At 35.1% G+C, this 22,059-nt stretch overlaps 1 protein-coding gene across 1 annotated transcript in view; it reads left to right on the forward strand.

Moving 5' to 3' along the window:
- The window catches only part of COL19A1 (collagen type XIX alpha 1 chain), a 376,839-nt gene that overhangs the window by 216,036 nt on the left and 138,744 nt on the right, over positions 1-22,059 (forward strand). Inside the window, exon 16 of the mRNA XM_023585875.2 lies at positions 10,282-10,335. Coding sequence (XP_023441643.2) covers positions 10,282-10,335 — 54 coding nt within the window. The remainder of the gene's footprint in view (positions 1-10,281; positions 10,336-22,059) is intronic.

Consider the following 22,059-nt stretch of genomic DNA (forward strand, 5'->3'; position numbering starts at 1 on the left):
TCAGATGGATAAAAAAATTTAAAAGTGAAAAACTAAACCAGAGAAGCCCAAAGCAATATAGAGGAATTCAGAAAAATAATAAAGAATAACCTTTTAAGTATGAAAGCCCAGAAAGGATTAAAGAAAAGTAGTAACTTTGACACATGACAAAGCAATTACTTTATGGCAAAAAAAAAAAAAAAATCATAAAGTCAAAGACAAATAAATAGCAAACTGGAGGAAATAATTACAATTCCTCATAGACAAAGGACTAAATTTTCTAATAGATATAAAGACTTTTAAAAATCAATTTAAAAAAGACCAATAACCCAGTTAAAAAAAACAAAAAAGGTGGACAAAGATGTGAAGAGAGTTCAAAAAAAGAATATGATGGCTCTTAAACATATGAAAAGACACTCAGATTCACTCATAATTAGAGAAATATGAACTAGACCTAGTCTGATATACTATTTTTCACTTACAAGACTGGCAAAGTTCAAAAAGTTTGATAGCACACTATGTAAGAAAAATTGTGGAAGAATACACTCATAATTTCTGAGGATACAGTCCCTATGGAGGGCAATTTGATGCTGCTATCAAAACTTCAAGTCTGTTTTGAACCAGAAAATATAGCTACAGATAATCTCACTCATTTATGAAATAATGCATTTGCAAAGATATACATCTCAGCATTATTTGAGAAATAGTAAAAAAAATGGCAACAACCTGTATATCCAGCCATAAATGAGTGGTTAACAGAATGAAAATATAAAATGTTTACATTTTTATGACTATGTAAATATTATTATTTGCTGACTCAACCTATGGACTTTTCCTTTCTTAAGTAGATTGTTGTTGTTTTTCCTCGTGTTTCCAATTACCTTTCTATTTTCTCTGTAATTATCTTCCATGTTTTTCAAATTCTCTTATTGAGTCACTAGTTTTTTGAGAGTCCCATTCAGACCTCCTGCTCCATCCTTGACTAGTAGTTTTCTAGGTCAACTACAAAATTCTCATTTTGTGATTCTCTTTGCTTTTTCTGTGCCTTGATTCCACTGCTTCTTTTCATTGCCATCTCTTTTCTTGGGGAGTGTGCTCTTGACGCAGAATTGCTTCTTCCTCACAGAACTCTCAGTTCTTCACATTTAAGGTTTCCAATTGATTAGAGTTACCCACACGATGGAGGGTAATCTCATTTTCTTAAAGTCAACTGACTGTAGATGGTAATCCCATCTACAAAATACCTCCACAGCAACATCCAGGCCAGTGTTTGACAAAACTGCTAGATGCCATAGCCTAGCCAAATTGACATAAAATTAACCATCACAGGAGGTAAATTTTATGAGATTTTGCACATCTAAAAATGTTTTTATATTATTCTTACACTTGATTGATAGTTTCTCTTGGTAAAGAATTCTAGGTTGAAATTAATTTCCCTCAAAATTATAATAAAGGTTTTGCTACCCTCTCTTGTAGCATAAGCTTTGTGCTGAGAAGTTCAATGCCTTTGAATTCTTATCCCTCTTGGTTTCCTAAGAAGAGAGAAAGCTAGACGTGTTCACCATCTTCTTATGAAACTCTCCATTCAGGAAACAAAAGAGAAGGGCTTCTTCTACATTTTCTTTCTGACTGGGTAGAGCTACCCTAGATTCTCTTTTCTCTGTGCCTTATGATCCATGTTCAAACTTTATGATCTCTGAGGGAATCTCTTGATATGTATTGATGATGCACTTGGAATTTAGAAAAGTTTTCTAAAGTTTAACAGAGCCTGGCTTCCACACTGCTATCGTCTGTGGACTCACAATCTTTTCCAGCTATCAAAAGTCAAATATTGACTCTTCCATTGTCTTTACATTTAAGCTCTATCAATCTTAATCCTCCTAAGGAAAGTTGATAACTCTGGCAGAAATAAAAGGAGGTCAGTAGAAAGAAGTGCAAAAGAAAACCACTTCGATATGCTTTTAAAATTTCTTTAACCCTCAATGGAATTCACCACCCCACTGAATTGCAACTTCCTTAGCCTGATATTGTATTAACTATTTTCACAATTATCTGCACCAAATACCTAGGTCTTTCCTGTGGGGCGTGACAATCTCTGTACTGAGGATAAAAATTATTAAAGTTTTTTGTAGTCTATAATTTATGTTATAAATTATAACCTGTCTTAATTGACAAGGACTGCTATAGTCCTTGTTAAGGACCATACTGGTTGGTTTTAGAACAGAAATTTATTGTCTTACAGTTTTGGAGACTAGAAGTACAAAATCAAGGTCTTGTGAGGTCACACTTTCTCCTAGAATATGTACCATCCTGGTGCTAATTTGACACAAATCCCTGGGGTCTCTTGGCTTGCATCTCTGCCTCTGTCACCTGGCAATCTGATTCAGTCTCTAACTTCTTATGACTTCTGCCTTCTCTGACAGTGTCTGAATTTCTTTTGCCTATATTGACTCCAGTCATATGGATAAAGGCCTGCCCTGATTCAATTTGTTCTCATCTAAATAGGATCTTTAAAGATCCTATTTACAAATGAGTCCACACTTAACTAATAACATATCTTTATGGGATACATGATTCAATCACTAACATAGCACAAATATAAAATTCACTGATGATATTAAATTTGAAATTATATTTCCACCATGTTGTCCATCCTTCTATGGCATAAGAAGGACATTTAAAACTGCCTACATATGGATATTCCCTTCAGTCTGCAGTGAAACCATGTCTCCATGTGCCCATTGATGTATGGCAAGGCCAATCCAAAAATGCAGACTGTTTTCATGGTCAGTCTAATCATTAAAACTGAATCAGTCATATGTTTCCTTGCATAAATCATTGAGACAGATGATACAAATGGATTTGACAGACCATGACCTACCAATTTTTGACTTGTCAACAGACCTTGAGTAAACTGAAATCAAATGGTTTCATTTACTAGGTTAGAGTCAAAGTAAAACAAATCTACACAAAATTTTTCATAGTCAGGAATAATTACCAAATGTGAAATTATAAAAATATGAAAGTGCTTGTGATAGATAAATAAAATTCAATCAAGAATATCTACCAAATATGCAGCATTATTTAAAAATGATGAAGGTATTCTTAAATAATGTGGTCAGTAGTATTTATTAATGATTTGTATAGATACTTTAAATCTCTTGGCTTTATATTGGGTTTTTTTTTTTTTTCCAAAAAAGTAAAGTACTTAGTCCTCATCTGTGTGGGGTAAATTAAAGAATACAGGTTACATTTCTTCCTTTAATGGAGGGCAAACATCTCCAAATAAAGTACAGCGTCTATTTTTCAGCACTTCCATATAAGAAGTAAAAATACCTAAATACCTTGGGTTGTTTCAGTATCAAGTTGGATTTGGGGATAAAGAATATAATTATCTAATTGGATTTTCTTTGGTAATAGCAATTAATATTCTCACTACTGCAGAAGTACCAAGAGAAGTATAAGAATCCACTCAACACCTCTTAAAAGTACAAGGCACCGTGTTAACTTACATGGAGAGCAGAAAGAAACTGAGGATATGTACAAATTACAAAATGGAAAGTTCCCTAATAGGGACAAAAGTAATTTTTACAGAAAGTTTGTAGTAAGTGCAAATGTTCCAATAGCATTCCAGATGCATAAACTGTTTTTTAATTCTTAATATTTCTTTTTTTATTGGATGACTCAATATGCTATTTCAGAATTTTTATAATAAAAATAAATGTGCTTCCTGAGTTCAGAAAATATGGGAAAAGATTATTATTAAAATGTGCCCTTGAAACCACATGGAAAATCATAATTCATTATGTCCATGTCTGAAATGATGTTAGGGCTTTCTGAAATTAAGCTTTGAAAGCACTACATATGATCTCTATTTATTGTTATAGATAGGATAAAAGTGTCCATCCACCTATGGGACTTGTTTACTGCAACTGGTAATGATTGAAACATTCCTGACCACACTAATATTCCTTAAGATTTTCTTTCTAGTGACAGCTCTTCCTAGTCTTCTCTTGTCAGTTTTACAGAGAGTAACTGTAAGGGCCTTTGTTTAGTATATATCAGAGATTCTATTGTTCTTTATTTCAAAGATGCCTATTTCCTAACAACTTGTGATAAAATGATAGGCTTTTAATATATAGCATAGAATTCCTTTTCTGAATACTTTCCCTAGGGAAATTTTTTCACGTGTCACAGTAATTTGGTGAAATAACATAAAACTGGTCACCCCTTTAGTTTATTAATGTAAGCATCCTCAATTTCTACTTCCAGTGACAAATATGAAAATCACTTCCCTTGACTGGATTATTTATCTATTATATTTTTTACTTTGCTTTCATAAACATATTTCCTCTCATAAGATAATTTGTTTTTAAGAGAACTATGTATACAGAAAAGCAGAACTATGTAAAGCAGAATTTCCTCATTCTGATGTTCCCACCTTACAGAATTTATTTCTGTTGTTCAGCTATTAAAGGCATGGCTTTTTCTATAAAGACAGCGAAACTCTATTTTCCATTTTAATTTTATATAGTTGATTGGGAACACAGAAAATGCACTAGTAGTATTTTAAGAATTTATTCAGAGGCTGCTTGATCTTATGTTTCAAGTCAATGGAGCATATTCTAAAACAATGATCATAACTTTTAAAAATATACTTACTTGCATAACATTTTTGTTCAAGTGGGTTTTAAGTATCAGATGTGCTACAACATTCTTGGCAGTACTTTAAAATTAAACATCCTTTTTTTTTTACTTTATCTCCTATCCTTGATTGAGAAGTTATGAATATACATTGCTACTTTTCACAAATGAAAATATGTTCAAATACAATTAATCTACCCTATTAACACTGCTAAACATCTGTTGCATTTGTTATACACTTCAAAATCCTGTTCTGAAACTAGTTAATTCTAAGTAATTTCTGTTCAATATTTGCATGGACTTCTGTGATGATAAGCTCTAGCTTTTCTTAATCAGCAGCTACTCCAGAGAGAGCTCTGTGAAATTTAACACACTGTAATAGCTATCCACTGGGTCTTAAAATGGTTTAGCTGGCTAGGCCTATTCTTTAGCACTTTTTTATCCTAGCCACAAGAGGTAAGAGCTTAATGAATTCCATTCTTTGTCAACAGCTTTAATGTCCAGAATTCTACTAAGAAAGACAATGAATGCCCTGTATAGACATATGCAGATGTTTATATTGTGAAAATTCTAAATACTTTTCAAGTTTTGCATTCAAAAGAGCAAAAATCTATATGTTTGTAAAATCTTAGGAATAGCTCAAATTATAATTATTATCATAGTAGATTAAGTGGGTGGGAAAAGAAAACATATGGATAGGCATTATTCTCAGGAAAATTAAATCAAGGAAGAAAAAAAATATATAGAATATGCAATGTGTCAAATATAAAGATACCTAAGAACATTATTCTCTAATTAGAGAAATGGTATAAATCAGTAAAAAGGCAAGTAGTGATCAAAGATTTAAATAACTTCTGTAAAAGATATGGTGTCACAGGTGGTAAATGAGTAATTCTTAAATGAACTGCAAGGCAATTTTGCTTTAAAACCTCAGAAGATGGAATGATCACTTCAGGTTGGGAAGGTTACACAAGACTGAAAGTTCTCCAGTGTGGCATTGAAGTACAACTCCAAGTTTTGAAAATAAAATTCATTTTATGTAAAGCAGAAAACTGTTCCCCACCCACTATCACCCCTGTATTGTTCAATCCCAAGGTTTTCTTCTTTAAGATCCAATTTACCAAATATTTATTGAGTCCCTTCTGTGAGCATGGTAGAAGACGAGGGAGTTGAATGACCTTCCGCCCTCTAAAATGCAGAGTCAGGTATAGGAGATAAGTGAAATTGCATGCATAATGGTACTTATAAGGCCAGAGTACAAAAAGAGGGCGGAAGAGATTCTAGGACCTACAGTCACTCTAGGAGGAGGGGGAGGGGTTGAGGGAGGGATCATGAATGCCAGGAAGAGGTTGCTGGGTGTTAATGCTTGGGTACGATTTTGAAATGCATTTTGAATTGATCAGCTAGTTGGGCTTGTCCTAAATTTTCAAGCTCAAATTGGTGCATATTGCTTGTGTCCAAATTAACTTGAATGCAATTGATTATTAAGTAAATAGAGGGATGTTTATATACATATATATATCCACCATATTAGTGAGTTAAGGCAGGAGAGAGAAGGAGGAGAAGACACTGCTGCTTAATACCCCAATTCCTGATGTAGGTCTAGACTCCCAAATCTCAGTTCTTATTTTACCCAGTGCTGATACCCAAAGCCCTACTTACAAGCAGTGAACTGAAGAGATAGGTAAGGAGAGGGAAAGGATTGAAAGTAGGACTTTAATTTGGAATTTCTATTTCTTTCAAGTTTAAGGCTTAATGTGGCAGTGACTAAGGTAGATCAGCATACTATAAGAGTCCAAAGAAAGGAGCCATGCTCCTTTAGAATATTAAACTTTGTAAACTGCCTTCACATATATAATTTTATCTGAAAAAAAAAAGTGTAAAAGAGGCATGTTCTCATTTTCTGGAAATAAAAACTGAAGGTAAAATTCGTTAGGAGTCTTAAAAGTGACAGAATTTGGAGAAAATTTAGTTGACTCACTACTCACAAGATTCCTGTAATTGGTTGATCTATGTTTTACACACGGTACTATTAAAACTATTTTTTTTTTTTGCAAATGCCAACAAAGGCAGCTCCAAAATGCCCTGAGTATCAGATGAATATAACTAGGATTAGAAATTGGCCATGAGTAATCCAAATACTGAATAATCCATTGAAGATTAAAAAGAATTTCCTGATTTTTTCATCAAACTCCTACCTGGTTCCTAAACTAAGAAAAGCTGAGGGGCATTCAGAATTATGAACATCCAGGAGGCATGTAAGTGAGTTTATGTTTATGAGTGCAATCTTACTATTACACTTCACATGCAAATGGTTCTCATAGTTTTTAAATTTGTTGAATATATTCCAAATCAAAATTAGTATTTTTGCATTGTGTGGACTTTGGTTATAATTTCTCCAACTAGTAAAGAAAGTGGAATTTTGATTATCCATGTCTCAGAAATAATCTTACTCCCTGATGAATGTTTGGTATGTGTATGTTTAGGTAACTCGTGTTTGAAAACAGTGAAAGAGCTGTCAATATTTGACTGGCAATCAAAAGTGTTGTATATTAGATTGACTATTCATGAAATGATAAACAGATATACAAAGGGTGATGGGAAGAGTTTAATCTAGAGTCAAGATTGTGTCAGTTTTATAAAAAATGACCCAACTCCCTGTAATTATAATGTAATTAATACTGGGTGCAAATGAGATTTCAACATTTGTTCTTTTTATACATGTTAGGAATTTACCATCCTTTGCGAAATGAAAGCTAGTGTAATTAGTCAACATTCCTTGGTTATATATCATTTGGAAGATGTGTTGTTGTTTTTTTGTAACAACAAACTGAACTGATCACTTTTGTCTTTCCCTGGATTTATTCCTGCCAAAATTAATAAAACATAGTCTCCATGAACCCCTGTAACATAAATTGTGCCAAAAGTAGATAAAAGATAGAAATGAAAGCAATATATGCAAATGTTATTATTCTATTGTAGGGAGGCAATCAGAAAGATGCGGGTAAACACTGAGAATCAGTGGTACACAAAAGTTTTTTGAAAATTAGTTACAATAACTTATACTGAATTCTGATAGCTTTAAACAAATGAAAGCTATCTGAAGGAAAAATTAAAATATCTATCACTTTTCTTTATTCGAAACGAATTTTTTTTTTAAAATAGATGATGAAATTGTGCATTTTATGTTTATGAAAATTTAGTTTCTATGAAAAATAAGGAAGTGAATATGTACATAATAATTATGGGCCATTATAAGCACATCTGGCACTTTATTTTAAAGTAGCAATGATTTTTAAAGTACAGGTTCATATTATAAAAAGTAGATCCTAATTATTTTTAAAAGGGTATTTCTTCTGGAATGAAGGTGAATTCGGATTTGTTTGATTAGATATTATTAGATTTCTTACTTATTGCAAGTCATTCAAAGCATTTAATATATGATAGGTTATGAATATTAGGCAAACCTCTTGATAATGACTGTCTTTATCAAAAAATTTTATTAGAGAGAATTGATTTCGCAATGTGAATGTTTTTCAATCAGCCATTAATAGGCTTTAAATATACCATGATGAATAAGACATGGGTTCTACCATTGTAGCTTAGAGCCTGATGAGAGAAGTAAATCATTACACAATCATGTAAATGTAGTTGTGATAATAACTTAAAAGGAAAAATACAAGGCACTGTAAGACTATGGAACAAGGCACTCATCTCTTCATGTGGAGAACCAGGGAAGATCAGGCTGGGTTTTCTGAAGGTGACTTTGGCTATCATAGGGAGATTCAAGTGGGGACAATCAAGGGTCAAGTAGGAACGTCTTACAGATGACCAAGAGTAGCACTTTGGCATTATTTATGAATTCCAAAAATAGATAGTGGATTATGTTTGTGAACTGGTCTGGTCATATTAGATTATCTTGGGTTCAGAGGTTTCACTTTTACTTGATTAAATAATGATTACAGCTTTGATTGTGGAAGAGTCAGTCGGATGCTGAGTCTCTGCCCCCTCAGTGGGTGGGGACACACAGAGAAACCACACTGCAGAGAAGGGAGGCTGGAGTTTTAATGCTCAAGCCCTGGGAAATAAACACAAAGGAGGGGAACACAGAGGAGTAAAGACAGGTCCAGACATAGCAGAGGCCCCAGGAGAGAGCCTGACCTTGTAGAAAGAACAGAGCAGCTGAGCCCAGAGAAAAACAAACCCTGAGGGAGAGATGAGACTTATCCCAGCCTACAGCTAATATTGGAAGAAGCTGCGACCACAGAACCTTAAGAGGAAAAAAAAGCCTGGACCCTTGCAGACGTTGGCAGCCATCTTGCTCCAACACGTGGCAACAGACTTTGGTGAGGGAAGTAATTTACACTTTATGGCCTGGTAACTGTAAGCTTCTACCCCTTTATAAAACCCAACAGATTTCTGGTATTTTACATCAGCACCCCTTTGGCTGATTAATACACCCAGCAAGAGCCAATAATGGCTTGGACTAGGTGGGGGCAGCAGCAAAGGAGACAAATAGATGGATCAAAGTATATTTTGGATGTAAAACCAACCAGACTTGGTTGAAGGATAGAAGTTTGGGAGAGAAAATATGGAGGATGAGTTCTAGATTTCTGGCATGAGTACAAGGAGGGTGTTATGGGTATTTATTGAGTTGAGGAGCGCTGGAAGGAAATCCAGTATAGGAAGGAGGGTCATGTGTTCAGTTTTTGACATCCTATATTTCAGATGACTGTGAGATGGCTGAGTGGGCATATCAAACCAGGCAGTTGTCAAAGTGGATCTCCAGCTCAGAAGATAAACTGGGGTTGTAAATCTGTGAGTCACTAGCCTAGAGAATCTGAAGCCCACAAGTATATGATTCATGGAAAGAAGATGTGAACCGAGAAGAAAATTAGCTTAAAATCTCCCACATTTAAAGATTGAATGGGGAAACAAGCAACAGGGAGATTGAGAAGAAGCTAGCCAAGAAGTAACAGATAACCAGGAATACTGTTTATGATTTTTTAAAAATAGCACTGTCATGATTTTGAGTAGGAATTCCTGTCTAATAGTAAAAACTAAAAGATTTGATTTCCAGATTAATGACACCTGGTATTTCCTGTGCCATTTTTATAATATGAAACAAATTATTAATTTCCCCACCATTTGACAATGTTATAAGAAAGTATTAAATAATGTCTGTGATGCTAACAATTACAATGTTATGAATAAACATGTTTGAATACAACCTCATAGCCATGTGTTTTCTTAGATCATACTTACAAAGCTACTCTCAACCATTTCATTGGATTCATCTATGGAGTTTTAATATATGAAGAGATTTTTTTCCCTGCTTGCAAATATAGTTACCATTTTTATGACAGTTTGGTGAAACGTGGTTCCAATCATATAGGAGTTCACTGGGAGTGAATATGTGGCCTCAGTCCTGGTTTGAAGCTGTCTTTTTTTTTCTTTGCTGGAGTCATCTACTAAGAGAAGCCAAAAAGGTCAAATCATTGTTATTAACATATTACATGTCTAACTACTTTAGAAGAGCTCAAAGTCACTTTAAAAGTTATGTTTAATCAATTAAGTAGGGATTAATTTTGATAATATTCTTCCTGAGGCAGGTGTACTTGAAACATTCTATTAAGATGTGTCACTTTTTCCTTATAGGGTTCTCTAGAGATGCAAGGCCCCCAAGGTCCACCTGGAAAAGAGGGTCAGAGGGTAAGTAAACTTTGAACAACTGGCAGGCTTTACCAACCCAGGGGTTACTTATTTCTGAACACTAGTAAAAATAAAACCAAATTATAGCAAGCAAATGGACATAAGGACAGTATCAACTATCTAGAGCCTGAAATTTGAGATTTGAGACTTTGACAGCGGTTTTACAATTCATAAAATTCTCTGTGTTTTTAAGATTGACAGCACAAATGTAGAGGTATAGTTTTAGTAAAATGAATTAACTGTAATTTGATCCAAAGCAATTGGTCATATTTTGGGTTTCCGAGTTAAGTTGACAAGTATCTTTGTGGATTTCTAGTCCATTTATGAATTCTGTAAAGACTGGTTATTAACTATATTATTTAGCCAAATTATTGAAATTATTGACTCTTTGTAACTCTCCTTTTATCACTGCCTTTAGATCAGGGGTTGTTAACCATTTTGTTCCATGGACCCCTTTGCCAGTCAGGTGAAAACCATGGACCCCTTCTCAGAATGTAGTGGCAGATAGTTTTATTACACTCAACTAACATCAGGTCTAACAACTACTCTAATTTTGAAGTATGGATGAACATAAGCAATTTTTCGAGGTATGCAACCACTGTAATGTGATATGAAATGAATACAACTGTAATTTATTGCATATATTCATATGTGAGGGAAATGCTAGATTTCAGTTAGAGGTCAGAGAAAACAAATATAATAAAATGACTTTTTCCAATTCAGTCTCAGACCCCCTGGTTAAGAACCTCTGCTTTAGATTGAGACAAAAATAGGCAGTAAGTGAATAATTTGTACTTGCAATTGGGAGTATAGCAATAATCTTCAGTTCTCTGGTCTTGTTTAGTCTGATTATCCCCCAGTACAAGGATCCCCTACAGCAACAACTGGTTAGCTTTGCTTGAATACTTTCAGCAGTAGGGTGTCCTTTCTCATGATTTGTTGTTACATTTCTATTTTCAAATAATTTTATAATCTAGAAACATTTTTATGTGTGCTTTCTCATATGATTATTAGTGAAAAGTCTTTGTGCAAATGGAGCATGTACTATCAACTTCTGTTAATTTATGGATGAGTATTCTATGTCTCAGAGAGTTTAGGTACCCTGCCTAAAGCCACAGAGCTAATAAAAAGGGAGCCAGGGCATGAATTTGTGGATTCTGACCCTAGATTCTGTGTTATTTTTTACTGTCCCAGTCTATTAACCTGAAGTATGTTTAGTAGTCATTTCTATGTATTACTTCAAGTTCTGTCCTCTGGCACAACATACAAATCTGTTCCTTCAAATACATCAGGTGCATTTATTATACCTTTCATCAAGTTAACAAAATCCCAATTCTCTTAACTTTTTCTCTTATCATATAGATTCTTGCCCCACTCCCCCAAGATACTAGTTCTCTTTTCCAAAACACACTCATTAAATTTCTAGGGGTTATCAAGAATGAAACTGGTCTTATTTGCAGTAGGGTAAAATGTGGCAAGTATGCACTGTACTATAGATAAAGCACTTCTATTGTAGCCTAGGATTGAAGCAATGCTTCATTGTATAGTATTGCCCTTTTGGCTTGTACTGACATGTGGTCAATTAAAATGTCTCCCTTGCCCTGACCCCCATCTTTGTTTTAATGAAAACTGCTGCCAAGTCAAATCTTCTCCTATTCTATTGCTGTAGACTTGTCTTCTTGAAACTCAGAGTAGGAATTAATCCTCATCATTTCTTTTTTTTGGATCCAGATGAGTGGGATTTTGATATTATTTTCATTTTTTATTATCTTTTTTTAAAGGTATAGAGCATACAAAATTTTACATTAAAAAATATAAGAGGTTCTTATATACCCCACTCCCCACACCCTCCACTCCTCCCACATGGACAACTTCTTTCATTAGTGTGGTACATTCATTGCATTTTGGAGCACTCTACACAGCATGGGTTATAGTTTACACTCTCTCCCAGTCCACTGATCCTTTCATCTTCTGGATTGTGATCCCCAATACCGTCCTATGGGGACTTTTTTTAAGAATTTAAATCCTGTTTTCTAGTGAGATAGCTCCCAGTCTTTGGTCACCTTAAAACTTAATAAACCTTTCTTTTAAGTCTTCATTAAAATCATTTTTAAAAATCCTGGTCAGAACATGGCCTGAAAACCCTAGTAACACCAGCAGAGGGTGTCTTCTCGTCCACCATTGGTATTTTTGTGGCATGATAATCAAATCAGTTGCAAATGAGCCTGAACTGTATTTCCTCTCCACCCATATTTCTTCATTTAGCTTGTAAGATAATTATGAGAGACTTTGTCAGATACTAGCTGAAATGAAAAAAAATTCAAATGAGGCTTTTTAAAAATAATAATGCTTCACTTTTAAATTGTACCCTATCAATGCTTGCATTTCAGAAGAAGGTAGGTTAAAGAATAAATTAAACTTATGTATTATTCACGGTAATTATGAAGGAAATTATTCATATTTTAAAGTTCAATGACTGTTTTATGCAAATTTACTCCATTTATAAATTGGTATAGTCTAGATAAATTTATATTACCTTTACTTTATCTTCTACCAACAGTAATATAGTGTCAGAAACTAAAGAATGTAATGGAATTTTATCGACACTGTTAGGCATAGTTTGTCATTATAACTAGTGCCCTTTTACAAATGCTATATTTATTGAGCAAAATAGTTAGAGCAGGTATTATTGACATTGTCCACATTTATAGATGATTATTTCCAATTAAGCTCAGTGTTTTATCTACTTTATAAGCTATTTAAAGGGGAAAAATGAATTTTTAAAATGAGTATTCTTACTCATTTATGTTTAGGTCAATCGGAATGCCATCATTTCTTCTCTGCTTAAGAGTTAGGTAGCACCTAGGCTTTTAAAAATATACATGTCTGTGAATATGTCTGCATACATACATACATACATTCTTGCATGTATACTGAAAGCTAAGACCAATACTTTTTCCATTTCACTGAAGTTTGCAGAGGGAAAAAACAGTAAAATCTATGAATTTTAAATTCTTCTCATTGATCCATTGTCAAAAAAACTCTTACATTTTGATTACAAGTATTTGACCAGGAAGGAATTGATTATCACTAAGGTTATTGCAAGTAAATATGAAATATGTCACAGGTTTTAAACTTAATATATAAGATCAGCAGCTTAATGTATAAGATCAGCTGTATAAGATGCAGCAGATTAGGGAGCTGAGATGGCGCAAGAGAATGATCGCCTCTGTCCCTCTCTGGAAGGTCCCAGGACCAATTCCCAGAGCTGCCTAATGAAAATACAAGCAGACACAGAAGAACACACAGTGAATGGACACAGAGAGCAGACAATGGAGGGAGGAGGGAGAAATGAATAACTCTTAAAAACAAAAAAGAAAGAAAACCCCTATCTCACACCTTATACATTAAGCTTTTATGACACCTTCAGGGAAAGCAGATTTTAGACAAATCATTAACTTGTTGGTTTTCTTCAACCATTAGATGGATTATATAGCTATTACTCTACTAATTTCTTACAATCATGGTAAGTTTCAAGCGTGGCTGTCACATGTAAAGATACTTTGAAAAATACCAAACATTATAGAAACATTTTAATATTGTTCCTGTTATTTTTATTAAAGCATAAGAATTCTGATTAATGAATTCATTTTTCTTTTTCTCTTTATTCCTTTGTGCAGAGTTTTCTATTACTATAAGCACAATTAAAAAATATTTTTGCAAGTACTAAACCTGTCTGAAATTTTCACTAGTTGACTTATTATTTTGTTTTTAAAGCTGCTAAATCTTAATTTATAAAGAATTCATTTTAAAAAGTGTAGAGGTAATGTGCTTCTTCAACTTAAAAGCTGCTCTTAACCTCAACAGTGTTAAGCAGCCATGTATATCTAATATTTGTGGACTTTATTTTTCTTCTTGGAATCTGGCAAGGCATTAAAATTTTTTTATTTTACCTTTTTGAACTCCCACAGGTAAAATATTTGGCTGGTGCATTTTGTGTCTCACATCCTTTATGAATTAACAAATAATTTTTAAAATTCTACTAATGTTGAGTATGTAGCCTAAGCCACGGTGAGAACATATCAGAGAGCTGTAGGGGAGAACAGGTTGGGGACCACCTTGTTGGAAGCCAAGAGGCTGTTCAGCCCATGACAAGGACAGAGAATTGTCAGGAAGGAGACCAGGACACTGTGATGCTAAGAAGCCAATGGGAGATAATTTCAAGATGCACAGAGGGTTCAACGTGATTAACGTTCAGGGAGAGATGTTGGAAATGAGAAGAGGTGGCTGAAATTGGTGCAGGTGAGAGAGAAGTTTTAGTTGAGTAATGAGAGGGCATTGGAAATAAAAATTGCAAGAAAATATATAAGAGCATAAGGGAGTAAATTGTGAGGAAGAAGAGGCAGCAGTGGGGAATCTGGGGGGAAAATAAGAGCAGGGTGGAGTTGGAAGCCCAGAGCAGCATCTTAGTGGAAAGTGGACTATTTCAGGCAACTGAACATGCTCATAGGTGTTTATACAAAACACATCAAAAAAAAAAAAAACACACACAAAAACTGGCATTTAGAAAAGTTCCATCAGATGTAGCTTCTTTATAGGATCTCCTAATGTTCCTAATATATTTACCTAAAAGATAAAGAAGATCGTTATTTTAACACATCTTTGGATTTTTCCTTTATTTTATACATTTATACATATATATGTTTTTTTACATTAAGTACAAGTCTAAATTATCTCAAAGTCAGAATGAAACTACCATGGCCTTTTTAAAAGAAATAACTAGATCTGTGAAAGACATTTATTGGAGAAATCAGTTCGTTTTTGCCAAAGACAGAAGTTTATTTGGTTGGACCAAGATGATATTCCATTCTTTTACTCCATCTTGTTGATTCCTAAATTTGGTCCTGGACAGCAATTTTAAGTTTTAATTCCCCTATAATCTCTCCTCATGTCTTTCTCTCAGTTTATTTTCTCTAGCTGTACATGTCCTTTTTGGGGACTGTGAGGGGAATTTGGAAATTCTCCAGGCAACCTTCCTCTCCATTGTTCTCTTGCATCATTTTTGTGCAGATTTTACTTTCCCTAGAAGTATTTACATCAAGGTGGCTTTGAAGTCTGTGTCTGGGGTCAGGATTGCTTGCCTTCTAACCAGCACAGGGAACCTGAGCCTGCTCTGCCCTCAGCCCTGTCAGGATGTGTTCCTTTGCACCAGCCCAGACTTTATGGCAAAGGAACTAGACCATACTTCCTCAACAAAGTGGGAGTCTGATGGTCAAGTCTGCAGATGTATAAGAGGACAAGGTGGGCAGTATGTGTGCTTGATTCTTATGGTGCAGAAAACTTGAGTTACAGTATGGAAGTTGCAGCACAGTCTCTGAGGCCAGACTGCCTGAATTCAAATCCCGACTTTACCACTCATTAGCTGTGCGATCTTGGACTAGTTATTCAAACTCTCTGAACCTCAACTTCCTCAGTTAGAAAATGGAAATTATGGTAATACCCTCTACAGGGTTGATGTGAGGACTAAATGAGTTATATGTAAAACCTGGTATGAATAAATGCTGTGTAAGAGATAGCTATCATCATTCTCATCCCATTCCTAGTGATCTGAAGCTGTTTGTTTAATATAAAGCAAATATGCAACTGAATATTAGGGCTCAACTAAAGGCAATATCTCATTTTTTTTTTTAAAAATCATCAAATTCTTTAAGGTTTTCACTATTGTTCCTCCATTGAACCCATTTTATTTAACTTTTACCTGAAATCATACTTTATCTGGATGTCCATACCTATGTCTTAATGCTCCAGAAACCTTTTGAGGCCCAGTTAATAAAAATTAACTATATAAAAAATATATAAATGTGGAGTAGTCAATTTCCTTTTGCCTAATTGATTGTTGATGTATTCTCATCACTGAAGTAGCCAAGAACTCAATAAATATTTGTTTTATTAATAAATTGTACTGTTCTTGGATACATTCACCAAGACTTTCACAGAAAAATACCTTGTGTGGTTTTGTTGTTGTTGTTGTTCTTTGGCTTGTTTTTTTCTGAACTAGTTTATGTGCTTTAGCTGAAACAAAGCAAGCAAAAGAAATGATATTCTAATAATTATTGGGTTATGTATTAGCCAAAGGGGTGCTGATACAAAATACCAGAAATTGGTTGTTGTTTTTTTTTAAGGTTTATTTTATTTATTTCTCTCCCCTTCCCCCTGGAGGTTTGCTCTCTGTGTGCTTTCACTGTGGGTGTGTGTTCTGCATCTACTTGCATTATCAGGCAGCACTGGGAAACTGCATCTCTTTTTTGTTGCATCATCTTTCTGTGTCAGCTCTCCATGTGTGCAGTGCCACTCCTGGGCAGGCTGTGCTTTTTTCACGTGGGGTGGCTCTCCTTGTGGGGCACACACCTTGTGCATGGGGCACCCCTACATGGGGGCACCCCTGCATGGCACAGCACTCATGCATGGCAGCACTGTGTGTGGACCAGCTTACCACTTGGGCCAGGAGACCCTGGGGATGGAATCCTGGACTCTCCATATAGTAGATGGACACTATCAGTTGAGCCATGTCCACTTCCCAATTGGTTGGTTTTTATTTGGGGTAGGAATTACAGATTCCAGGCCATAAAACATAAGTTACTTCCATCACCAAAGTCTATTTTCACATGTTGGATCAAGATGTCTGCCAATGTCTGTGAGGGTTCAGGCTTCCTGGGTTCCTCCCTTCCGGAGTCTTGCTTCTCTCTGGGATCAGGGTTTCTCTCTTCCCAGGGCTTGCTTCTTCCTGGGCTCGGCATTCTTCTCTTTCTGCGGCTGGCTTCTCTTTTCTCTGTGTGCTTACATCCTGGGGCTCCAGCTTAAGGCTTCAGCATCAAACCGCAACATCAAAACTCCAGCATCAAAAACCCTCCAACTCTGTCCTTTGCCATGTCTTTTATCTGTGAGTTCCACCCACCAAGTGGTGGGGACACAATGCCCTAACAATGTGGCCCAATCAAAGCCCTAATCATAACTTAATCATGCCTAGGTACAGATCAGGTTACAAACATAATACAAGATACATTTTTGGATTTCATAACCATATCAAACTGCTACAGGTTATATCAATCCCTATCAGAAAAGGACATTAAAATCATTGCTTCTATGAAGTCAACACATACTGTGGGACTCATAATAAGCAAAATTTTCCTTAAGCTGGTTTATTTTTATTGAACTTGGTATATTTTCCAAGTGAAACTATGCCCCTAAAGTCCAACCATATTCAGTGAAAACTTTACACAACATAGCAAGCCAGTAAGGCAAATTAGACCTGCCTTACTATAGAGTAAAAAATCCTTTCATCATATTTTAGCATAGCTTATTCCACAGAGTTAACTTCACACTTGTAGAATGACTCATGGTTGCAATGAAGTGAAGCAGGGCCCAGTAGAAACCACTAACAATGGTCTGCAGTTAAATATCCTTACACAACCTAAATTCTGTGGCCGCAGTCTTGTAGAGAAAAGAATGAATAGTGATGAACTTTCCATTTCAGGAAGTAATTTGGCTAATTGCACAGTAAGATGAGAGGGAGACTGTAAAACTGTTTTTCATTGACCTTTAAAATGTATAGTGAGGGTATCCACAATTTCATTCCCTCATTTTTTTTTTCATATAATAAACTTTATTTTTAAAGAAGTTTTAGAGTACAGAAAAGCTAAATTGAAAGTATAGGGGATTTCCCATATACCCCTCTCTCTCCTCCCCCTCCCACGTTTTCCCTTATTAATAACTCTTACATTAATGTGGTACATTTATTACAATTGATGAACAAATATTGAAGTGTTGCTATTAACCAAGGTCTGTAGTTTACATTATAGTTTACACTTTGCACCATACAGTTACATAGATTTTGACAAAATGTATAATGGCCTGTCTCCATCATCACAATATCATGCAGAACAATTCCAATGCCCTAAAAATGCCCTGTGTTCTGTCTGTTATTCCCTCCCCTTCCCTCAGAACCTCTGGTAACCACTATCTTTCTTCCATTACTACAATAACTGTTAGTCTACTTTGGTCCATGGCTGCATTCCCCCCTTTTGTTTGTTCCTGTCTCAGTCTTGAGTATTTTGGGATGGTCATGCCAGCTCTGCTTCATATTGAGTGAGCACTTAGATTTTATGGGACAGATGGAAGAATCTGTTTTGCTTGCAGCTGTAGATACTCTTTGTTTTTGCTATTACCTCATTAAAGCTATGACTAGTGTCTTTGTACTTAGAATTTGTATTATTAGCTGGAAAAAATCAATGAATTATTTTAAATCATAGTTTTAACACTGGTCCTAGAGAGAACACAAATTATAGGAAAGAGGCTTTTTTGGCTTAGATCCACATATAAGTTTGTAAATATACATTTGTTATAAATAACATCATAGAGGTACAACTAGTAGTCCTTGTTTATTGTACATGTTATAGGCTTCCTAGTTCATAAATGACATTTTTTTCCATTTACTTCCCATGAAATTTCCTCAAGATCTCTCCTCAAGGATTACCTTGAGAGTTTAAAAGAGATGCTATTTTTGATCCTGTCTGACGTATCTAGATGAGTACCTGGAAAATTGTGCACCCACTTCAGGTCCCAAGAGCTGTGCAACTTTCTCCAACATCTTTTTTGAATTTTCAAAACCAAATATGACACTCAATGAATAAAAATAATCAAATCTTCATTAATCCCAGCATTTCTATTTGCAACTCTCCATAGCAGACTTTGGGCAATCTTCACTGGTGTTTCAATTCTTGATAATACTGCCTTTACCTTTACTGCTGTCTTTCTAGAAATTCGTTTGGTCATTTAGGATTATCTAGTTATCCCCAGTTTACCTATGGGACTATTAAAATTAACTTTAATAAAAGGTCAAGGATACATTATTGCAAAAACTATTATTGAGTTGAATTGGTCACTTTGGGAGAAAACCATACTATAGTATAAATTATACCATAGGATAAATCATCTAATGCTTTATTTTACATTCATATTCTCTTTGTATGAAATACGACATTTGGGAATATGAAGAAATTAAACATCACATAGCATCTGTGTCATTATGTCATGTACAGACCATACACATTTATATTTTGACTTTATTCAATTCTTGTTTTATGTTCTTTGAGTGCTGTATATTGTATGTTCAATAGAGTAAGTGAATATAAAGACATCCATATGTACCATCATTTTATTCCTCATTTCAATGATTGAGTGGGAAATCAATAGAGAACATTAAAATTGCCTAACAGTCTTCTTCCTTTTGTCATATGATACATTTCTCAGAACAAAAGTATGTCTTGCATTATCCTAACTCATGAGACCTCAAATAGGCTTCAATAAGCATGTGACCTTGCCATCAACTGTTTCACCTCATGAGGTATGGTTTAATATTTATGAGTTTTCTTAATAGCATTTGGGAATTCTTTCAAGTTAATTGCCCCTCAAGATAAAGAATCAGAATTTGAGAAAACTTTTTAAAAAGCTTCAAGGAATGATTTTGGTCTTTATTACCAGAAAATGTGTATTTCTCAATTGCTCCTGGTTCCTGCCGCCTGGGTCATCCTGCTCACTCTGGTTGGTGGCTCCCAAAACTGAATCAAATATGGTTGCGGAAGCAATGAAGTAAGGCAAGGAGAAGTGAAAGAAGCTCATAAAGTTAATATCCAACGTTGGCCCACAAGGTGTAATTGTGTAGCAAAGACAAGAATCTTCTAATTTTGTCTCACACTTTTTACTAGTGGGAAAGATAAATCAAAGGATAAAAAATGCTAGAAGACATAGTATAAGATGCAGCCCAGGCCATGTAAGAACAGGCCATCCCTTAGATAAAGTTAGCTATCGAAGCTACTTAGTGACAGTATGGCTGTCATCCGTTAGGATCAACTTCACTCTACCTAATGAGTTTCTTCAGTGCACATGAAGCAGAGATGAAGTGCCCTGAGAAGGCTAGTCAACAAGAAAAAGAGATTGTAACCAAAACTGTTCCAATAATACTTGGAGAGATAGCTAAACCACAAGGAGCTGTGGTTCTTACATTTATTTAAATGAAAGGTCAAAGTCATACTTTTGTACTGCAACAAAAGAACTTCATTAACTCTCTATGACTTACTTATGTATGTGAATAGGTCCGACAACTGGTCTCTCCTGTAGGAAGTACGCCATCTCATGGGCACGCACACTGGAGACTGCACGCCTTGAGGCCCAAAAGCGCAGCTCAGGAGGATGGGCCTGGGTTGTGGACTCATTTCAGAAACATCAACTCGTCACGTTTTAGAGCTGAGAGGGAACTATAGAGGTCATTCCAGGACACTAAATAAGGAAACTGAGGCCCAGAAGCATTCATTCAGTGATTCTCCAAAGTTATGGAGCTACTTGTTCTCTTTAAATATTCAGTATAATAAGAAACACCTATCCTCTATTTTGAGGTCTCATACCTAAACCCAGATTTGCAGAATATTGAGAATTTAACCAAAGCACTGACTTAAAAAGTCACTTTATTTTTTTTTCAATAAGGCCACACTTTATGAGAAACAAATGTAGATTGATACAGTTGATCCTTTTGTGGCCTCCCCAAAGTATAAATAGTGTCAAGTCTGTCCCTATTCTCTGTTTATCCCTCACCAAAAGTTGTGAACCAGCATTGCCTGGTCAGTGGGGCACTGGAGCAGAAGACAGAGGTACTACCTTTCCAGCTGTGGGATTGAATTAATTTGTGACCTCAGTAAAATTACTCAAGATTCCAATCTAAATGAATCTGTTTTATCAGAATTTAGCCCCCAGGTATGTCATGGGATTAATCCAGAGGCACTTTGAATGCACTCTGGTGACAGATATCTTATGAAAGAGCCATATAAATATTACCTACTTTGCCACAGAAACACTTACATTTTCTACCAAGGTGGTGGAATTATTTAATGTTCCTGCATCAATATCTTTATTCAGAACATCAACCTCAACACTTTAAGAGCCATTTGGTGTCAAGTAGAAAGCTGTTTTTCCATTGGGGACACAGGGAATATATGTGTGGGTGGTTGCCAAAGCCAAGAATTAATTACAAGTTATTAATCAATTTGGGAAATATAAACATGCAAGTTTTCTGAAATGCAAGGTATTTGGAAACTGAAACATTTATGTGGCCTAATGACTTTCAAAGCCACCAAGTTACGTTTCAAATAAATAATGCATGACCTCAACTTTGAACAAACTCCATAATATTTTGAGTTCCCTCAAGTGGTATCAGAAAATTCTCAAAGCAAATTTTAATTTCAAAGAATTTTAGTGTTTTTTTAATATTTCAGTTATCAGAGAGAGTAAAGCTATTGCAAAATAAATGTGGTGCTGCAATTCTAAGAGAAGTTAGAAAAGTCTCTTTATGTGATGTAAGCAAACAAGAAAGTATCCTTATTTCCAAATTTCTTGGCCTAACAGTATTCAGAATGATTCTTGAATTCTGCAGAAATAGCGTAAATCCTACTTTTCCTCATTTTCCTTAAAAACCAGCAAGTTTTTACTTAGATTTTGACAACCACTTGGTGTATTTCTTTACATTTTTCAATTTAATTATTTTTCTTCCCCGCCCCCTCACCTTCCCCCCCCCCTTCCTCTCCCCTGCTGTTTTTGCTGTCTGTGTCCATTCCCTTTGTGATCTTCTGTATCTATTTCTCTCTTTTTGTCTTCTCTTCTCATCTTTCTCCTTTA

This window comes from Dasypus novemcinctus, chromosome 11, assembly GCF_030445035.2.
Source record: "Dasypus novemcinctus isolate mDasNov1 chromosome 11, mDasNov1.1.hap2, whole genome shotgun sequence".
Lineage (NCBI taxonomy): Eukaryota > Metazoa > Chordata > Mammalia > Cingulata > Dasypodidae > Dasypus > Dasypus novemcinctus.